Source organism: Trachurus japonicus, chromosome 16 (assembly GCF_045865225.1).
Source record: "Trachurus japonicus isolate A0001 chromosome 16, Traja_1.0".
In the NCBI taxonomy this organism is placed as follows: domain Eukaryota; kingdom Metazoa; phylum Chordata; class Actinopteri; order Carangiformes; family Carangidae; genus Trachurus; species Trachurus japonicus.
The window spans coordinates 10,221,195-10,242,202 of NC_140922.1; the positions used below are offsets into that span (position 1 = coordinate 10,221,195).

General features: G+C 44.9%; 1 protein-coding gene across 2 annotated transcripts; it reads left to right on the forward strand.

The window, feature by feature from the left end:
- Positions 1-96: 96 nt before the first annotated feature.
- On the forward strand, positions 97-19,737 carry fam171a1 (family with sequence similarity 171 member A1). Of its 2 annotated transcripts, none has more exons than XM_085801212.1 (9): positions 97-590; positions 6,173-6,400; positions 7,162-7,254; positions 10,438-10,599; positions 11,382-11,558; positions 15,614-15,730; positions 16,865-16,979; positions 17,205-17,322; positions 17,550-19,737. In XM_085801212.1, exons 1-9 carry the CDS (start codon positions 479-481, stop codon positions 19,122-19,124), a joined length of 2,697 nt encoding a protein of 898 aa, XP_085657338.1. In that variant the 5' UTR covers positions 97-478; the 3' UTR covers positions 19,125-19,737. The 2 variants fall into 2 exon arrangements, with proteins under 2 accessions (XP_085657338.1, XP_085657339.1); XM_085801213.1 differs by having other exon boundaries at positions 256-590; positions 10,438-10,577; positions 11,363-11,558.
- The last annotated feature ends 1,271 nt before the right edge of the window (positions 19,738-21,008 follow it).

A 21,008-nucleotide genomic window follows, 5' to 3' on the forward strand; every position in this document is an offset into this window, starting at 1 on the left:
AAATGTGTATTGAGAGTTTTGCACCCTGTTGATCCCAATATCCACATCACTGACTACAGACAAAGCACTTCCGGTGTTTGGCCTGCAGGGGTCGCCGGAGCTCTGCGGATGGTCGCGGCAGCTGCGTGTGGAAGAGGCCGCCTGTTGGTGCTGTTCTTCTGGGGCATGTGGCTCAGAGGAATGGGGCCGTCTTCCTCCCTGACCCTGGCCAGTCGATGAGAAAAAAAAAAAAGCGAGCGGTAAAAGAGCTGGGGGATGCACAACGGGACAGAGGAGCCGCAGCTTCACGGGCGAAACACCAGGAATGCAGGAGCTGCTGAACATGGAGAGTGGCCTCCTCTGCGGAAAAAACCGTGTGTGCTCCGGGCAGTGAGTTAGTAAAGGCAAAAGATTTGGTTTCTACTTAGTAGGGTTTTTCTTTTTTCTTTTCTTTTTTTTTTTTTTAAATCGTTTGCGTTGATCACTCACATCTGCAACGATGCGGGCTGTGGACTGGAGCAGGACCGCTGCGATCATACTCTGCCTCCTCCTCGGATACCTGGGCTCCCCGGCTCTCACCAAAACCTTACCGGAGGACACCGTGGCGGAAGGTAAAAGTACATTTACCGCCTTTATGTGCTCGCATTGTCCGAGAAAACCGGCTGTTTTTTTTGTCGGTGGCTAACGGAGCCGCTAGCTGCAGCTGCAGCTCGGTGCTGATGTGACCCGAGCCGAGCTAATGTTAGCGAGTTAGCTAGTGTCACAGGGAGAGTCGGAGCAGGAAAACTTTACTGTCTGTGATCAAACTGTGTGTTTATACAACTGGAAAATATTTTAAACTAACGATATTTCAAACTACAGTAGTTAAACAGTATAAAAATATCTGGTTAAAGGCTGAAAACATGCCCTCATGTCCGGGATAACTGAGCAGGAGGAGTCCAGCTGCTGTGATTTGTCATTTTCAGCCTGGCTGTGTTTTCAGAAAAGGATCTTTCTCTTCTATCTTTATATCCTGAATAAACACATCCATCATTATATTGATATATATTCTCATTAGCAGAGCTTTCACTGTGTAAAACTGGAATTTCAAAAGGATGTTTTTTTTTGTTTTGTTTTTTTTGTCTATGCGTTGTTTGGACCTGGTTCAAGCCACAATGACTGCAGACATCCACCTTGCTGTCAGGTGTCCCACTGCCAGGAGATACAGTAAATAACAACGAACACTGACTCCATTGGTGCCATTTGGGATTGATTAGCTGTGATTGATCATCTGGTCTATAACATAGATTGTAGAGAAAGGTTTAAAATGTCTGTCATCAGCAGAATCAAAGTTGACAGATGGGTTGTTTTGCATTTACAAATGGCTCCAGTAATTAGTCTCAGTCATGGAAATGTCAAGATTTGATTTGCTTCTCCTGCTATGACACAGGCAAAATGTTTGATTTGTTGGTTGATTGAGTAAGAGCATAATCATTATGAGTTGATGATCAAAATGATCCTAAGTTGAGGTCTTAAAGATGCATTTTTATTTCTTTCAAGTGTCACAGCAGTAAAAGTACAGGAAAAACTGTGCAGCGTAAATAAGTACTACTCCTATTTACATTATGGCATGGTGGTATTATACACACTGGTGTTGTAACATGTGTTTGACAGGGTATGTAGCTACTACACAAAAATAGTAAATACTGAAACCCCAGCTCTGATTTCCCTTCAGTCAGGTCTCTACACAAGTATTTGGAGAGTCGGTTGGTGGAGGGTATCCCGTCACCACAGCAGCAGACACATGCAAAGTTATGAAAACCAGCATGAATCACAATCATCTGCTGGCATCTCATTCAGTCGCTCACTTCAAAGCTGCTCTGTCAGATTTGCTACTAAAGTGGAGCCACACTTGTTTTTTTATCTGTCACTTTTATTTCTCACTTACATCTTCACATACTCAGTCGTCTGTGTTTGCTTAGTTTTTTTGGCCAACCCACATTTGCTCCTCACGCTGCAACCGTGTGTTACAGTCGGAGTATGAATGTAAACATACAGTAACTATCACTGAAATCAGCCAGTCACTGAAATTGCAGTGATGGTCCCGATATTTTTACATTAAAGGTTTGTCATCAGGCATGAAAATGCTGATGTTAAAGGTATAAAACTAAGTATAAATGCTTTGATAATTCACAAGATTGCGTTGCTTTGAAGTCCGTCCCAGCCTCTGTGTGTGTGCTCTCTCTCTGTTTTCTTTCTCTGGCGTTTTGCTTTGCCTCAGATTGACCTTCAGTCCTCCCCAGGGGGGTGTGTTCAGGTCGATACTGAGGATTTCTCCTGGTGTGTCCAGCAGTTCTGTATGGATGAGTGGAGCCAGACAGAAATCTACCCGCAGATATAGATCTCACTCACATAACCGCTGCCCATAATAGGCATGGCAGTGCATCTCCAACAGACAAACATTCAGCTGATGCCGGACAAAGGCTGCCAGGAAGTAGACCAGTCAAATCATATCGTCACCAAACCAAGCCAGGCTTAATGTTAATCATGAGATGCTGGTGCGAGCGCCCACACAGTGGCCCCCGCTTTGAGGAACAACATGCACCGGGTCATGATGAGAGAGCGATGCATTTAGGGACGAGGTCAACTAGCTCTTAAACCAAGGAGCTGGACCAGTAATGGTAAGCAGTATTTATTTAGACTGGAATATTTACTGAAGCGAGTCCATTTGCTCTCCGGCCTAATCATGTAACCCCTAATTGCAGAGTTCCCTGCTGAGTTAATGGGATTGACCAATGCGATCTAATCTTACTTTTAATCCAGATGAAGGAAAATAGCAGGCTGAACATCTATTGATAGTCCGTTTCTTTGTTTATAATGGCAGTAGTTCAACAGAGCCTGTTGGTGTGTGTCTTTTTTAGTTTTCCTTATTTTGTCTGAACACCTGTGTGTGTCATGCTGTGGCATGTTCAGGAGTTGTTTTGCAGCTCTGTGCGTCCCTTGTCCCAGTTGGTGATTCATACACTTATCTTGTCTGTTTTTACTTTTTTCTTTTGTAAGATCAACGGACCGAGAGTCAGATGTTTGCTATATCAGTCTGAATGGTAAACAAATAAGCTCCAGTCTTTGTGTGTTTTCTTTTGCTGCGGCTGAACAAGTTATTAAATCCAGAAACACAAACAACCGCCTGTTGGTGCTTAAGGTTGAAAAGCACGACGTAGTTAGTTCTCACGGTGTTGAACGCTGAGCAGGATCGCTTTGTTTTTGCAGCGCTGACACGGTGAATTGATTGTTTGCTTGACAGCAGGTATGGATAAGATCGCCTTTGGACAGTATGAACTCACGGGTTAATTTTAAAGGAACAACATTTAAGATGCTTTATCATTAATTATTCAAATAACTCTTGCAGTGTTTTGGCTGTTCGTGGCCGTGCCAGTGTAGTTTGTCTGCTTTTATTGTGAAGACCTCGGCTCTTGCACTCTTTGTCACATGATTTCTGGCTCCTCTCATAATCAATCATGTGTTTCTGCTTGAGATGGTGACATTACCCCTTTCTGCTGTTACAGGTTTCTTAGGTAACGCATTATTTTTTACAGGTCCCAAGTTTTCCAGATAATTACCTGGAAACTTTCCTCATAATTTCCAAAGAATTAGCTGTAAATTATAAAGACCGAGATGGAACTACACAGTTCAGATTTCACTATAAGTATAAGCATGTGTTTGTGTTTTTGAATTTTTTGTCAATATCAACTTAAAACAAAAAAACAAAGCAATTTCCAATGCAGCAGAGTTATTGATAATGCAAATAATTATTAGCTGAGCCTGCAACCCTGTGTGATACAGTATCATCATCAGCACTATGATGCCAAATGACATAAGTTCAGTAATCTGTTGAGGACAAATAACAAACTTTTCCCTATTACAGCTCGTGAACTGTGCATTTGTCTGTCTAACTTCATTATGGGGTGAATGCTGTGGGTGTTTTCACTGGCATCACTTTGACCTCAAGTAACTTGTGACAGAGCGCTGATTCTATTGAGCAGCGTGAGCACGAGTGTGACTGCAACTATAATATTAAGTGTTGTGTACACGCAAGCTTTCCACTCGGCCTCGTGTGCAGAAAGCATCTGTTTCCCCCCGTCGTCCTCTGTGTGGAAGAACACCAAAGCCTCTCACACACACACACACACACACACACACACACACACACACACACATACACACCCAGTGGAGGCCAGCCATGCCACGCATTTCCAGTTTATCACACCTCACTTTCAAGGGGGCAGAAATGCTTTGCCTCTGCGTAACTCCTGATTAATAGACCAAACACACATTAATTCAAGCTGTAGTGGGGCTGAAAAGCACGCACACACGCACTCGATCTGTCTGTCCTCGCTGTTTTTTTTTCTCCATTTGGATAGTTGCATACAAACACACACAACCACCCTGCTGCTTTGGCGGCTGTTGCCTGAGATAATTGGTCTGAGATGGCAGCGTCGGTCAGGCAGAACTCTCTTTGATGCCTTTATCCTCCATATGGCGCTCGCCACATAAACAGATAAGGGGGTCAATATAGTGAGAGGCTGGTTACAGAGGAATCAAAGTCTTCGTCAATCCCGACCGATCTTCCTCTCTGCTGCGTGTGTGAGCAGAGACAGGAGACTCCTAGCTTGTTTAACAATGATGTCACCGCAGCAGAGATTTATTGGATGAGGACTGGGAGGGGACTGTTGCATTTGTGTGCATGCATGTCAGTCTGGAGCCTCCCAGGGGAGATCTTTTAAAGTGAGCACAGCTGGTACCCCTAACAACATATCAGTGGGAGTGGGAGTGGGACAGGATGTGAGGTCAGGATCTCTCCAGCACACACACACACAGTCGATGCAGTAGGGAGTCTCCACTGAGGGGAAATCCAGTCTTCTTATCCTCGGCTGTGACAGCAATAACACGATAAAGTGGAGGAATGAAGTGAGGAGTCGGAGCAGGTCTTCACACCAGACCTCTCAGGTTAATGATGTGTTTTGGTGTGAGGCTGACATGTTGCTCTGCCAAACTCCAACACCTACAAAGGCACCACACAACTCCCAGCCAGTGAAAGGTATAATTTGTGTGTGTGTGTGTTGAGGTGGAGCCTGCACTCAGGCTGAACTCTTCATCTTACCAGATATTGTCAGAGTGGTTCCTCGCTGACCGCAGGGAAGGAGGAGGAGGAGGGGGGGGTTAGTCTAGCCAGGGGTATGTATGTGTTAGCGTGTGTGTGTGTGTGTCACGGAGGGTGGGGTTACAAAGAAAGAGTTACAACCCAAATTCAGCTGAAGTGAGTGTGGGGGAGGTGGGCATGTTTAGGTCAGGGGAGAGGGAGGTAGTAACTCTTTCAGTCTTAATTGAAAGGTCGCCACGGGTCAATCAGCAGCCAATGATCAGACAGAGCTCCTGTTGTCGTGTTTCTAAAAAAAACAGAGAGACAGTTTGAGTTTGTGCGGTTGGTAAATTATACGCTTTTGTTTTTTTCATACCTTTAGAATTATGAGGTTGAGAAAGACATTCGTTTGTTGGTTTTTCAGCTCCAATGTTGTTTTTATATGAACCAGTACTAACATTTCTGCTTGTAAAATCATTTATAATCAAAATAGATCATTTTTCTGTCATACAAGTCAGCGATAAATTGAATCACTGACTACAACTTCACTGTCCACAGCCCACCTCGCTCAGTGTAACAGGCAGTTAATGTAAAAGACTGTTGAAATCCTGATTTACAGCGTGTCTGTGAACCTTTCTTCCATCAACAGGCGGTCTGTGTTGTAGGTTTTTATGTTCCTCATCCCCATTAGAGAAGGTGTCCGTATGTACAGTTGTTTTCCCCCTCCGGTCCAAGGCTTCTTTGAGAGAGGGAAACGGCCCATTGTTTTAGAGGGGAAGCGCCACTGGCAAGAGTCCAGGAAATGGTCAGATGGCCGTCTCTTTATGATTCGCCGCGATGTGGAATGTCGCCGCTGGATTGAAGGCAAAGGGCCTGGTGCTGAAGCAAAACCCAGCTAAAGAGATGACTGTACTTTAGACGACCGTAATTACAACGCCGCTGTGTTTTATGCCTGTTTATCCGCTCCATGTTGTGGTGGTTTAGAGTTTGCAGGCGTTTTTTTCCCTCCCCAAACACAAACAGATCCTGTGCGCACGCCGCACGGCTCAGTAACGGCTCTGTCTGTTCACACAGAGGTGACTCTGAAGGTTCACCTGAGCGATGCCAGCACTCACCAGCCCCTGGGAGGAGCCACCATACAGCTCTTCGCCAACCACACATCTGTAACCACGGAAACCTCATCGGCCGATGGCAACACCTACCTGCGCTTCCCCTACCGCCTTGGGACGCCGCTGGTCGTCACCGCAACCAAGCAAGGATTTGTGCCAAACTCTGTGCCCTGGACTCCCTCCAGATTACCTGGTAAGTGTGTGTGTGTGTGTGTGTGTGTGTGTGTGTGTGTGTGTGTGTGTGTGTGTGTTGAGTGTGTCCATGTATGAAAGGGAGAGAGAGATTTTTAGACAAATGCAGAGGGGGTGTTATGAAATACCCACATTTAGATTGGGAGTGTTGGCTTGCAGGTTATTGATTTCAATGTGAGCTGCCAGCTTTCTGTGCGTTGTGTGTGTCTGTGAGTGTGTAATGTGTGTGGGAAATTGTGTGACTTTGTGCCAGGTGTGTTAGCTAATAAGTGGAGTGCTCCATTACTAATTTATTGCAGTAGATGCCAAAAACCCAGCAAGGGGTCTGCTTAAGCTTCCCTTTCTCTACTACACATTTGCACACAAAATACCTCCCAGGAGGCTGCGGTACAGTGTGTGTGTGTGTGTGTGTGTGTGTGTATTGTGTTGGGTGGGGGGGTCAAACTAAAGGGGGGGTTATTATAAGCCAACGGAACGGCAGCCAATTGGATTATCACGCTTACCAGCTCCGAACAATGGGAGAGTGAAAGGAAGGAAGGAAGAGGAGAGAAGTGCAGTTTGCTGGGTCAGACTTGTGTCCCGCACAGCAGACAGGATGAAAGCTGCACTATTAAAAATGTATAAAGATGGAGTAATGATGACCTGTTTCATGTCTGATAGGGATCAGTAAAGTGGCCAGGTAGATTGCAGGTTGTTTCCTATGCGATTGTGAATTCATTCTCTCACTTAATGCACTTTGTGGTGTGTTTGTTTGTGTTTCAGTGTTTTCCTCCATCAGCCTGGTCCTGCTACCAGAAAGAGCTGCTACTCTGATGGTGTACGAAGACGTTGTGGAGATTGCGTCAGGCTTACAAGGTAAATGCAGCAGCGTTTTGCATGTACGTTGGCGTTTGCCTTTGTACCCGTGTGTTGAGCTTTGCATAACAGCCTGTTATTGCTTTTTAACAATAGGCCTTTTTTAGAAGCATCACAGTCATAAAAGTGCAGGTGTAGATAATGAAATTAAAGATGGCTAGATTGCATTAAGCTGCTTCATTTCCATGGTCCTGGTGTTGAATCGCTGTCACACCGTCATGTTTTACAAAGACACTTAAACATTGAGCTATTGTCGATGTTATTAGTAACACCTGTGCTTTTCCTACTCTTCGTATCCCAGTCACAACTTCTGCTGTGAACAGATCGTTTTTCATGTTTCATGTAACTTCATGTTTCCACCATGCTTCCAAAAGCTGTTCACTGTGGTTCACGGTTAACATGGTCTTATTGTAAAGGACTGGGACTGCTAAGAGTATACTTTAGGAAATTTACAGCAAAGAATATGGATGTTGATGTCTGTCTTTGTAAGAGAAATTATTATTATTCAGTACTGATGACAAAGGGTTTGTAAATTCTGAACCTTTTTATAACTCGTCCACTATAGAAGTTGGTGAAGGTGTCCATATATGCCAAATAAGGCTGCCACATCTCTGCAAAAGTGTTATAGTCATTCCTGAGTGTATATGTAATTTTTTCAAGTGGAACCCAGCCATTTATTTCTTCCTATAGAAAGTTGGAAGTCAGACTTCCTTCCTGGCAAACGCACAAGGCCAGTGTGTGAAACTTCTTTTGGACTTCTTTTAATCATGCATTGATATTTGTAGTGTCTCCTAACAAACAGATTAAGACTATGCTTTAGGAAATTTACAGCGAAGAATATGGATGGCGAGGTCTGTCTTTGTAAGAGAAAATAGATGTCGAACTACAGATTATTGGTGCCACACAGAGCATTTGTATCATAAGACTTTGCCATCCTATACCTTTGGTATTGCAGCGTCATTTGGTTTCTGGCTTGTATTCAAGTTCACCAGTTGCTCAGCTGTGCTTTGTGTTTAGTGTAAATGTAAGCATGTCAACAGACAGCAACAACTGCATCTGCCTGACATCTTCATATTAGTTTGCGTGGCCGCAGACTCTCAGTCTTGACTCTTTCAATTTATATGTATTTGTTTGTTTTTAATACAGATTTAAGATGATTAGCCCTGCCTATACAGTAGATGATCTATTGTCATGTAGGGTCTCACAGATTGGATAATCAAATCCACCCTCCTCCGTCCACATGTACTCTTTGTTAGTCAGTCTCTTTGTTAAGGTGCCTGTAATTACATTAGAAAGGGTTTTCTCACTCAGGCAAAATCAATTTAGTCTTTTTGTCTGCTGGGGCTTTTGTGCGTCTGTGACTGACAAGGGTGTAATTTAATGTGTCAGCTGTGTAGCCTGACTAAAAAAAAAAACCACATCACCGACGCCACACACATAAATACACAGACGCCGTTAACATGTTAAAACCTCTTCAGTAGAGACAGACAGCCCATAGCGCGTGCCTGGGCCGGAGCGTTATTTCTGCACTCTGTCCGACGCACACAGTTTGTCATGTTGTCGTGAACTTGTGCGCCCAGGGGAGGGATAAACCTTGGCGTGTGGCACAAGGAAAAGAGAATAAAAGAGGGGGAGGAAGAGGAGGAGGAGGAGGAGGATGATACAGTAGGTAGTGGGAAGTGGGGTTGTGGGTGGAGTAGTTGGAGAGAATAGGGGAGAGAGGGAGAAAGGGGGATGGGCAGAGCAGTGTCCAACAGAAGGAGGAACAGATGAGGTGAAAGAAAAGTGGAGGGAAAAAAGACAAGAGGAGTTGAGGAAGCGAACACACAAAGAACAGAAACTGAGTCGGTTCCTTTCACAAAAGCAGAGACACGGAAGGGAAAACACATTCACACCTGATTTTCAAGAACAACTGTCTTCTTAGACAGAAATATGGAAGTAAAAAGATGCACTCGTACGGCAGAGCCTGAAATCATGTCGTGTACAACTAGAAACACAAACACAGTGAACACTGGTATACAGCTGGGTCCGTGTGTGTCTCACTGCTCAGGAATGTGCGCTCGGCACAGTCGGACCACAATGACTTCACCTTGCTGAGTTCAGCCACATGTAGTTTTTTTTTTTTACTGTTTATTGCACTTAATCCGTGATCCGTTAATGGCAGGCAGACTGGATAGACGCAGCGAAGAGCAGAAATGACGAAGAAATAATTAATTACTTGGAGGAAAAATAGCAGTGAGAGGCATCGCACTGGCTGGGAGAAAAAGTTGAACGAGGCCTTGTCTTTAATGTATCGATCCAGCGTAGCCTCCATTAAGCTCAGTTTGATGGCTGGATGTATATACTGTATATATATAGTATAGTCATTAGGCAGAGACGAAGAGAAGAAAATTACCTTGTTAAACATCCTGGGACAGACATCAGTGTGCAGGACGGTCTGTTAATGTCGAGAGTTTCTGCTCTGATTTCTCCTTTGAATTTCATTGTTAAAATGATATTAGAAAGTTGATAATGTGTATTTTTTTTATTGTTTACTGTGACATTTACATTTTAGACATAAGACACATTTGTTCTTCTAGTGAGTGTTTGCAGTTTTGTTTTTGGTATTTTTGACCTAAGACAAAATCGATACACATTTTAGACCAGTATGTGATCTCCATCACTAACTCGCATGATTTTGCACAGATCAGTTTAAATACACGACTAATCTTGTGGTGCTATTTACAAGCCACAGAGCAAATCCTCAAACATCACACACACATTGTACCACAACATATCTGAGGAATGTCGTGCTTTTTTATTGTAGAGTACAGTACAGTCAGTAGAGAGATGACAGGAAACAAGTGGACAGAGAGACGGGAAACAAAGTGCAACGGAGGTTTCCAGCCAGAGGCGTCATGATTCATGGTTGTCAGGCAGCCATCACCTAGGTCACCAGGGCCATTTTAGTAATTGAGAGACGTCAGCATCTTTGACCACAATACCAATAGCATTTAAGTGAATTGGCATATTCCCACTTTGTTTTAGAGGGGAACCTCTGTTCATGTCATTGTTTTGTGTCATGTTTTAAAAAAAACTTTGAAGAATAAATTGAAATGGTTTGAATGTTGTAAAAACACCGGCGGCGGCTACGTATTCACAGTGTGACGGTCTCTGACGTCTGTGCGTCTGTTGCTCCTCAAGGTTTCCGACGCCAGCCCAGTGTCCACTTCCAGCGCAGAGCTCTGAGTCTTCCCTCCAACACTTCCTACGCCAACCTGACCGCTCTGCTGACCGTGGCCAGCTCCCCCTCACACATCCAGCACTTCCCTCACCTGCAGGTCCTCGGCAATGGCAACGGCACAGGTAAGGTGTTCCGACTGGGGAATGGTAGCAGGCAACACAAAAGGGGTTTATTCAAGACATCATAGTAGAAAGGGGAGGGGGGGCAAGGAGAATGGGGCACAGATGACAGGGGGGAGAAGGCTGCAGGGTGAGGGGGGGGGGTGAGGAGTAGGAGCAGTGGTACATCAGAGAGACGCTACCCTGGAGAGGCCTCTGTATCTGACCTCCTGAAACACAATAACCCTGTGTGTGTGTGTGTGTGTGTGTGTGTGTGTGTGTGTGTGTGTGTGTGTGTGTGTGTGTGTGTGTGTGTGTGTGTGTGTGTGTGTGTGTGTGTGTGTGTGTGTGTGTGTGTGTGTGTGTGTGTGTGTGTGTGTGTGTGTGTGTGTGTGTGTGTGTTCTTGTGAAAGCACAAGCACCGTGTCCGCAAGCTTTCAGGCACCCTCTTATGTGTGTGTGTGTGTGTCATATGATTTGGTGTGTCCTTTCTCCTTCAGGTTGAATACCCCTCAAAAGCCCCCCCCCCCCCTCCCCTCTGCACGTATCTCTCCCTCCGGGTAGCACAGCCATACTTGCGCTTTGTGACACTTTCCAACCTCAGTCGCTCAGTTTTTTCTCCCTCCGCCCTGTTTCCTTCTTTCCTGTCTTTCCATGTTTTCTTTCTTTCCTGTCCTTCCCCTGACAACAACTCTCCTTTTATCTTTGCTGTTTTATGTTACTCCCTCCTACCCCCCACCCCCAGCCCCCATCTCGTCCTTTCTCTGTTTCCCCCCTTACTTAACACTCTCCTGCTTCTCTCACAGGCACTGAGAAGAAGTTTGAGTTGACTCCTGTAGCAGCCATCTCTGTTCACCTATTGGCCAGCGATGGCTCAGAGCTGCAGGTGAACGAGCCAATCACGGTGTCCGTCCCGCTGCCGGCGGACAGCGGCCTGAAGGAAAATGATCACATCCCTGCTTGGAGATTTGACCCGCGCTTGGGTATGTGCTGACAAAAAAAAAAAAAGCTGACTTTCTCAGCTTTCCAGGCACTTTCTCTGTTCTTGTATCGCTTCCATTGCACATTCACACATTGTAGCTGGGTCACAATGCCCTGGGCTCAGAGAAATGAATTAATTATTCATAAGGTCATAAAAAAAAAAAAAAAAACGTGACCAACGTACGGCACCACATTAATCTGCAAACCAAAACAGAAATACTGCTTCAGATCACGAGGTTGGACCATGGATGCATAATCTTCTCGAGCTCTGTTAAATCTCAAACATGAGCAAAAAGTCTCTGTGATGTTGTTCTCCTTCAGCAGAGACCCTGACCCAAAGATTTATCTCAGCACTCTTAAATCTGTGTTGTCAGACATCCCACACTGTGACACGCCCAGCTCCTCTTGGACAGGCTGCTCTGAAAGACAGTGATTAGATCATCAGCTGAGTCAGATGTGTCCACACTAGAAAACATCCATCTCTGTGAAAATTAGTCTCACATTTCCAGATCTGCTGTTTCTCTATTTGTGCTGTGCTGCTGCAGGGGGAAAGGTCTGTTAGGACCTATTAAAATTCTTCTGTGGAAACAAAATGTACTGGATTGTTGTTTGATCTAGAGCAGAAGAGATTAGTCAATTAATCGCCTTCTAGTTCAGCCGAAAAACGTGCAGCAACTGCGATGATCAATAAATAGTTTAATTATTTTTAAAGTATGTGAGTGATGTTTGGATTAGGAGCAGTGATACTGACACATTAAGCTTTCAAGCTGATATGGCCAACTTATTATATTTCCATTTATACAGTGGCAAGAAAAAGTATGTGAACCAACTGGAGTTTCTTAGTTTTCTGCATTAATTGGTCATAAAATGTAATCAGATCTATATATATAGTATAAACAAACACAATGTGCTTAACCTAATGCCACACAGACAATATTTCATGTCTTTATTGAACATATCCATCAAACATTCACAGTGCTGGTGGAAACAGTAAGTGAACCTTTGGGGTTTAACCTCCTTTTGCGGCAATGACCTCAACCAAGCAGCTCTGGTAGCTGCTGATCAGACCTGCACAACGCTCAGGACGACTTTTGGACCGTTCCTCCTTACAGAGCAGCTTCACCTCAGCTATATTCATGGGATGTCTGGTGTGAACGGCTCTTTTGAGGTCATTACACAGCATCTCTGTTGGATTCAGGTCGGGGCTCTGATTGGGCCACTATTATTTGAAGGTCCATTGTCCTGCTGCATCACCCAACTTCTACTGAGCATCAGCTGATGTTGTAACTGTGATGTTTGATGCTGGGCTGGTGGTAGCGTACAGTTGGCTTTCAAATATGTTAAGTTTTATGCAACACCAAGAATGACACAGATGAGAGGAGAGAAAGTGAAGAACCAAAACAGCAGATGTTGGCTGCAACACAAAAACGTAACCACACAGGGCTGAAGGGAGCTGCACAGTCCAGTGAGTAACCCTAACCCTCGCTATGAGTGATCGATTGCTCACAAGAAGCTTGTGTCATAGCTGCTTTAAGCATAAATATCAGCAATTCACCACTTACTACTTTTCTAATGTGAATATTTATTCTTCTATGAGAAACCAACTGACTTTGGATTCAGTGTGTGATTGGAGAAATTATTATCAGGATGTTTGCCTATTTCCTGACATTTTATGGACCAATTGCTCAGTAAATCATAAGTAAATGACAGGCTATTTGATAGTAAAAACTAATTTTGTAGGAGCTTGGCTGACAGACGGAAAGATAATATTAAGTTCTTTCTTTCATTTGAAAAATATACAAGATATAGGCTACAAATCCCTTTTTACGGGACAAGATCTAAGAAGCTGCTGAGTATCTTGTCCCAGCCCTGCAGCCCACATGTTGATTCAGACTACCGTACGAACACTACAAGAACAACAGGCCACTCCGAGTCGTCACAGGCAAACATGTCTTCTATATTAAACATGTTTTATGAGTCCACCCCTCTACTAAATCTATCGTCAAAATATTTCTGCCAAGAGAGGAAAACTGTATTGGGCCAATCAGTGTCTAAAATCTTTGCTCTTGTGACAGTTTTAAGGATTGCAGGGCTCAGTTTAAAGCGCCCAAAGTATCAACATCCAGTTCTTACAAAAAAGGCTTTGATAAAAGCTCAACGAACACACTCAGACACAGATACACACTCGTATCCTACACACAGCCTGTAGCAGAGAGTATTTCCACAACAGAAGCCATCCCCGGACTCCTCTCCGGGCTACATCTCGTGTTCCTAAGCAACCCACCAAATAAGTAACACAACAGAAAGGCCCAGCTCCTGATTGAGTTTCTTCACTGAGTGGTTAAGTGTGTGAAATATGTATGTGTGTGTGTGTGTGTGTGTGTGTGCGTGTGTTGTAAGTGTGTTAAAGTGAGGGTACAAAACCACAGTCAGACAAAGAACTTTGAAATCTGTCTGGTGCCGTTTGGAAGAATACTTTGGGCTAATAAAAGCTCCCTCACAACGAAGCCAGTTTTGTTTACAAAGTGCGCACATGGACAGAAACACACACTATACATGCACACACAGACACACACAAACCTGTTTCTCTCTCTTCACAACTGACATCCTTGAATGTATTGTTCGATGTCAAGGGAGCTGGAGGTAAAATGATGTCACAGACGGATCAAGTTCATCTATTTATGTACGTTTGTGTGTGTGTGTGTGTGTGTGTGTGTGTGTGTGTGTTGTCAATAAACAGAAGCACCGTCATCCCGAGGCGAGTGTTGTGATGAAAATAAGCAAAGACCTGACTAATGTTAGTGAACTAGCTGTGTTGACTTTGCATGAATGGGGGCGAGAAGAGGAAGTTAAATACAAACTTCATTGACATTATGTCTGTTTGCGCTGTCTGAGCGGTGGTCAGTCTGTCAGCGGCGTACAGTACGGAGGCGTGGGAACAGAGCCATTAAATGTCTCGATTAAACAGGTCAATCACAAAGAGAGGAGTCCCCTGTGGAAACAACGCAGACAGTAACCGGGTGAATCTGGGCAGGGCTGGGCATAGGCCTCTGTGTGTGTGTGTGTGTGTGTGTGGTGCTGAGTCACACAGCTTCTCCCGTTTCTCTCTGGCTCTTCTCTTATCTCTCCCTCCATCCCTACCATTTGTCCGCTTGTTTCCTTGTTTTTTCCCCTCTCACCATCTCTTGGTATCCTCTCCTTCTTGTTTCATTTCCTCCTGAAGATGGATGCAGAGTCCTGACAGCTCAAAGTTGATAACTGCTACTACTACTACAAATAAACATAGGAACAAAGTAGCTCTCACCATGGTAGCCCTGAGACCCTGAGAAGAAGGGGAAGTGTAAAGGCCCAACTGAATGTTTCCTCTTGGAGCAGATTTAATGTGAGCCAATCAATCAGAGCCTTTGGCTTTGTTGTGGTTTGGGCACTGGCATGGTTCAGGCTGCCATTGTGCTCCTATTCAAAGGCTCCCACTGATATTCGACTGAGCATGCTGCCTCCCTGTGGCGAAGCGCTGCCAAAACACTTTCTTCTCTGATCCAAGTGGCTGAAACCAGTGGTTCACCAACCAGTAATCAGGGTCTCTGCAGGTCTTGAAAAGTCATAAAAAGCAATGATTTCAATTTCCTCAGAAAAGGTCATAGCCTGTAAAAGCCCTAAATATATCATAGACATTTTAAACTAAAAGTGGGATTGTGGGTTTTCCTTTTTTGGAGTTTCAGTCAGCAGTCACAGTCATTGTTGAACAGCGAGACGAAAATAAATACAAAATAGATGAAATAGCCATTTCATTTATGTTGCTTATGCATCCATGCTGAATTCAACCAACCGTGCAGACACCTCTGCCACATTAACATAAATGATTTACAGTTGACATGTATCTAAATGCAGCTAAGCTGAGCGCTGCTTTATCTTGATGGGGTTAATAAGAGTCAGGTGGGATGTTGCTGCAAGTCATGTCAGTTGTCACTAATCCTCACTGTGAAGTGATTGTAAGAAACAATAATAGTTGAGAAATTTGATTTGAGCCTATGTTATATTGTGTGTGTGTGTGCAGGCGCCTGGATAAAGAGCAGTTGGGGTCATGTGCAGAAGGACGGCAACCAGCTCAGTCTGACCTACATCGCTCCTCAGCTGGGATACTGGGTGGCCGCCATGTCGCCACTACACTCAGGTGAGACACTACACTGACACAGATTATATATACTGTGTTTACTGTAAATGGCATGTCGGATGTGCTCACAGTGACACAAACGGTATTTAGAGATTCCTGTAGAAAGCTGTAGATGGTAATTATAGTTATAAATACAGAGGGGATGAACTTTGACAGCAGATTTATATTTCACATGAAGATCTGTGGCCAGTTGCGCAAAGCATCTTAAGATGTGATTGTTTCTTTAAGGTCCAACTTAAAATTCCCTAAAAACTAATGCACAAAACACACTAAACTCTATTTCTTCTTAAAGTTGCAAAGTATTTCAGTGTCTCTACCTATCTTAAATGTATATACTATATAATCATTTAAAGTCAGTAAAAGCACTAATGCCGAACAAGCAGTCTCCACAGAAACAGTACTATTTCATTGCTGTAAAATCTCTTTAATTGCTGCAAATGCCTATTATGTTCCCTTAGAGCTATTTAATAGATCCTGTGCAACAACCTTAAAGCAGAAGTAAGTGATATATTTGTGTTAATATAAGTCTTAAATAGTTATATCTTCCGACAGCAATCACTTACATAGAGTGTTTGGACTGAAACACGGGTCTCTCAGTCACTCTGCTCTGCTCTGAGCCGAAGAGAAAACTTTTCTCGTATCCTACAGTTTTTATCCAATGAGGAGAGAGAACGGCATGCAGGGCTGTGTGTGCAGCCAAGGGACGCCGTGAATGTGGCGACGTAGGGACGAGGACTGTTATGGTGCGTTCAAGGAAACTCGTATTTTTCCGACCGTGAAGTCGTACCAGTTCGATCTGGTACGAGTTCACCGGTCGGAAGTTACGAGTGGCCATTATAGTGACTTTCACCGGTAAAACAGGTCGGAAAAACACGAGTGGGTTGCCTGGAACGCTACAAAGTCGTAAGTTGTGATTTGAATCTGTAATTTACGATTTCAAAAGCCTGCCTGGAACGCAGCATTAGCGAAAACGACCGGACCACTTACTTCTGCTTTAAGTAACTCCCTAAGCAAAGGAGAAACTGAACCTGGAATGTAATATTGAAGTAGAAAACTGATGATGCTTTGAGCAACTTGTCCCTGTTTCCCTGTGAGCTCCGGTTCTGCTTTCCTCACTTCTTGTTCTTCCAACAGGTCCAGTGGTTGCGAAGGATATCAGCACGTACCACACTGTGTTTCTGCTGGCCATACTGGGAGGGATGGCTCTCATCCTGCTCTGCCTGCTCTGCCTGCTGCTGTATTACTGCAGGTTCGTGAGACACTTTTTCTAAAAAATACTAGGAATAGGACTGTTTTGACAGTGTCAGGACTATAATAGTCAGTTTCTTTGGTTATCTGGTGGTTGGTGCAAACAAAAGATTAAACAGGATTTATGGTAATGGTAACATAAAATGTTTGGTTATGCGAGGAAATCAAAGTGGAACTAGATGTTCTGATTAATTCATAACCTCTGCTGTTTTTCTGTGTCGCACAGGCGTCGATGTTTGAAGCCCCGAGGGTCCCACCGCAAGCTCACGCTGTCCTCTGGTCTGGATGGCAGTAAGAGGGATCAAGCCACCTCCATGTCCCACCTGAACCTCATCAGCAACGAGGTCTGTCCGGCCTTTAGAGAGTGGATCAGTTGCTAGCCTGTAAAATAAATACTGATTAATAACAGTATTTATATTCCCCTATATAAAATAGGGGAAGATTTGGCTTCAGCATTGAGATTTGAGCAGCTTTGCCCATTATCCTTATGTTGTCAACCTGCTGAAGCATGATTAAATCCCATGTGATGATAATAATAATAATAAACAGTCAATTATTTGATTTTCTCCAGGTGCAGCTGGAACTCGTATCCACAGCAACTGAGCCTGACATGACCACACCGATGCTGAAGCCTTCCTCATACGAGCACCAAGACAATCAGCGTCAACACAGCCTGATCCATCACAGCAAACACAGCCGCTCCTCCCTCGGCAACAACAGCCACCACGGCTCATCCCTTGGCAACCTGACACCTCGCAGCAGAGACTACCGACAGTCCGTGGAGACGTTCCAACTGAAGACCGCCCTCTCGTCTGGAACGGAGCGAGGCTACCGTCAATCGTACACCTCGGTCTGCTCGTCCAGCAACCACTTCTCAGACGCGCTGTCATCGACTAATCACGCCCAGATGTCGGCCAACCAGCTCAGCAGCATTGGGATTGTTGATTGCATTTCCCCCTCCTCTCCTCCCCACTCCCCCAGCCGAGGGGAGGGGGGCGAGTGCAGGGCTGCCGACTACCTTCTGTCCCGCTCCGTGGACCACCTGGAGCGCCCCTGCACTCCGCTGCTCACCCGGCCGGGCCAGCTGCTCTGCTGCGGCTCCGTGGACCTGCTGAGTCGCAGCGAGGGCTACCCGGGCACTCGGGTGCGCCCCACGCTGGTGATCCCGGCGCACTACATGCGTCTGCCCGGGGAGCACCCGCTGTCCGGCCAGGCCCTCCTGCTGCAGACCGACCAGCAGAGCGACCTGGAGACCATTCAGGCTGAGCTCAACGCCTCGCACTCCCAGCAGCCCCTGGGGCAAACCCCTACAGATTGCTCCCCAGGTCCCACCAAGCAAAATGAAGGGGAGGGGGTCGGCCTGTCACAGTCTCTGTCTATTCCCGCAGCGCTCGGGGAAACGGGTCTAGTGGAAATAAACAGCGAGGACACCTTGTTGGCTGAAAAGACTTTAATGGAGCTCAGAGGAGGGAAGCCGCTTCCTCACCCACGAGCCTGGTTCGTCTCGCTGGACGGACGCTCCAACGCCCACATTCGCCACTCCTACATCGACCTCCAGCGGGCGGGATGCCAAAACAACACGCCAAGTACGGGAGGTCAGAAAAGCAAGGGCGGTGGCGGCGGGAGGCACGGCAACGGCACCAGTCTGGACTCTGGCGTGGACCTGAACGAGCCAAGAGTGGGGCGCAGGGGGAGAGACCTGGACCGGGAGGAAAGAGAAATTGAGAAAGACAGGTCAAAGGGCACGACCCCCGCCTCGGCCTACACGCAGCTGGTCTATGTGGACGATCTGGACCGGGGAGGCAGCGAGCCGGAGCCGGCCAAGTGCAGCCCTCCGGACAGCAAAACAGGACCCGTCCTGTCAGACAAAGCAGAGGGGCAAACAGAGGCTGAGGAGCAGGGGGATCTGGAGGGGAAAAGGGTAGAAGGGGTACAAATACAAGAGGACCCCCCCTCACTTTCCTCTTCGTCCCCCGGTTCTCCTCCCCCCCTGCCGACACCGGAAGGAGTGACTTTCAGGACTGATCATGCGCTGCTGTCGGTCTCTCCAGACGATGATGCAGCACAGGAGGACGCAGAGGAGGAGAAGAAGAGCCCCTGGCAGAGGAGAGAGGAGCGACCCCTGCTGGCCTTCAACCTGAAATGATACATATTGTAGGTGCCCCCCCCCGAAGGATGGATTCACATTTCCTTTAAGGTCTTAATAGAATACACACGTCCCATATGTGCGCTGAAAGTCCTTTTGTCACTACTTGTTCCACCTGTCCCCACTGACCCTGAAGAAATCTCCTCTCACTATAAGTTATGTTGGAAAAAACAAACTCTTCGTTCTGTGCAAAAAATGGATTCTGGAAGAAACTAAACGAATAAACTAACAAATAAACTGAAATTTTAGCATCAAACAAAAAAGCTATATTTAAAATGTATACGATTGCAAACTGAGGAAGGCAGGAGATATTTAAAGGGGAAGTGCAGAGAGGTATGAGACAAATATACTGCATTGCATAAACAGGAAATATTTGTATTTCTCTCAAACATTATTCAGATATACAGTAACACTTCCCAATATCATTACCAGACGTTTCCATAAACATGTCCATAAATCTGCATTGAAGTCACAGAAAAAAGATACTTCTTTTATGTCCAGAATTTGCCAGAGGATCATTGAGTTTTTAATTTTCTTCAGTATCAAAGTAATCCAGTAATAATTATCTCTGAATCAATGCATAGATGGTAAGAAAAGATTTAAACATTTAATAGCTAATTTGGCATACTTTCAATTGTACCCATTGACCTCATATTAGCTTAAACTGAAATTAAGAAATAGTTTTTTGCACAGAACAAGGCTGTGGATTTTGGCCTCCATCTCTTGAATCACTTAGGTTGGGGGGGGGGTCTCTTTTAGGCCAGTGTGGACAGGATGATCTGTTTAGAAGTACATATGAGTGTGAGAGATTTGTTTGGACTTACAGTAAATGTGAACCTATCCTTTTATCCCGACTCGCCGTCTGCCCAGATGTTAACGTGAAGGATGTGACCATTTAAATTAAAGCCCTTTGTTCTTGATATAGCACTGAGAAAATATTTCAGCACTGGGATCCCTTCTGATTCTGAACAAGAGGGGGCGAATGAAAACCTTCACAAACTTCCAGCTCCCCTTCATCAAATGACCACTGTCCACTTTGTCATCCTCACGTTGCACACCACACAAACTGACCACTCATCAGGCATGATGTTCACATCATGAGGGAGACGAATAGACTTTGGTGGCAAGAAATGAGTAAATTTTATGCACAACAAATATATGCCTTTTTGTATAAATAGCCGTGTGAGTGTAAATGAACTGTAGTAGAAACAGATGATGGCGGTTCTCTTAAACAAAGGACTACAGGGACCTTTTTCTCTTGAGCCATATTGGCCTCAATCAACTGGTGGAAGCCGGGAACACGCTACAGTCGTTGAGAACAAGATTGAAACACACATTTAGCCATTCTGACTGATGTTTGAAGACTGTGGAGCAGCCTTTTCACAGTTGGTTTGGAAATTAGAAGTCTTCTGATGTGTTCCTGTGGTAGAGAGAGCACTACGACAGGTGTTGTTGGATGCACTTGCACAACAATCACTAATAGAAACATGTAAAACCTGTGCTTTTTAAATGGTTTGGAGTATCTCACTAGACCTCCATCAGAAAGCTGTATGGGTGTTTACATGAATCCACGGGGGGGATTAAGTTTTTGGACTGAAGAAACGAAACCACTATCAGCTCTACAGCGCAATCAGATAATGTGATGTGACCACTACGCTGGTGGGCAAGGATATAATACCACTACAAAACTGTAGTTCTACCCCAAATAATTGTGAGGTGTAATAATATGAAGGGTTTTGTAATTGTTGAACCACTGACCGGCATATTTTTGCTCTGAAGGCTATGCATCACTTTTATATGTCTGCTTAAGATGCCTTTTTTGTAATTTTAATCACTATTAATTTTAATTGCCAACATGAAGTATTTTATCCAAAAATAGGCTTT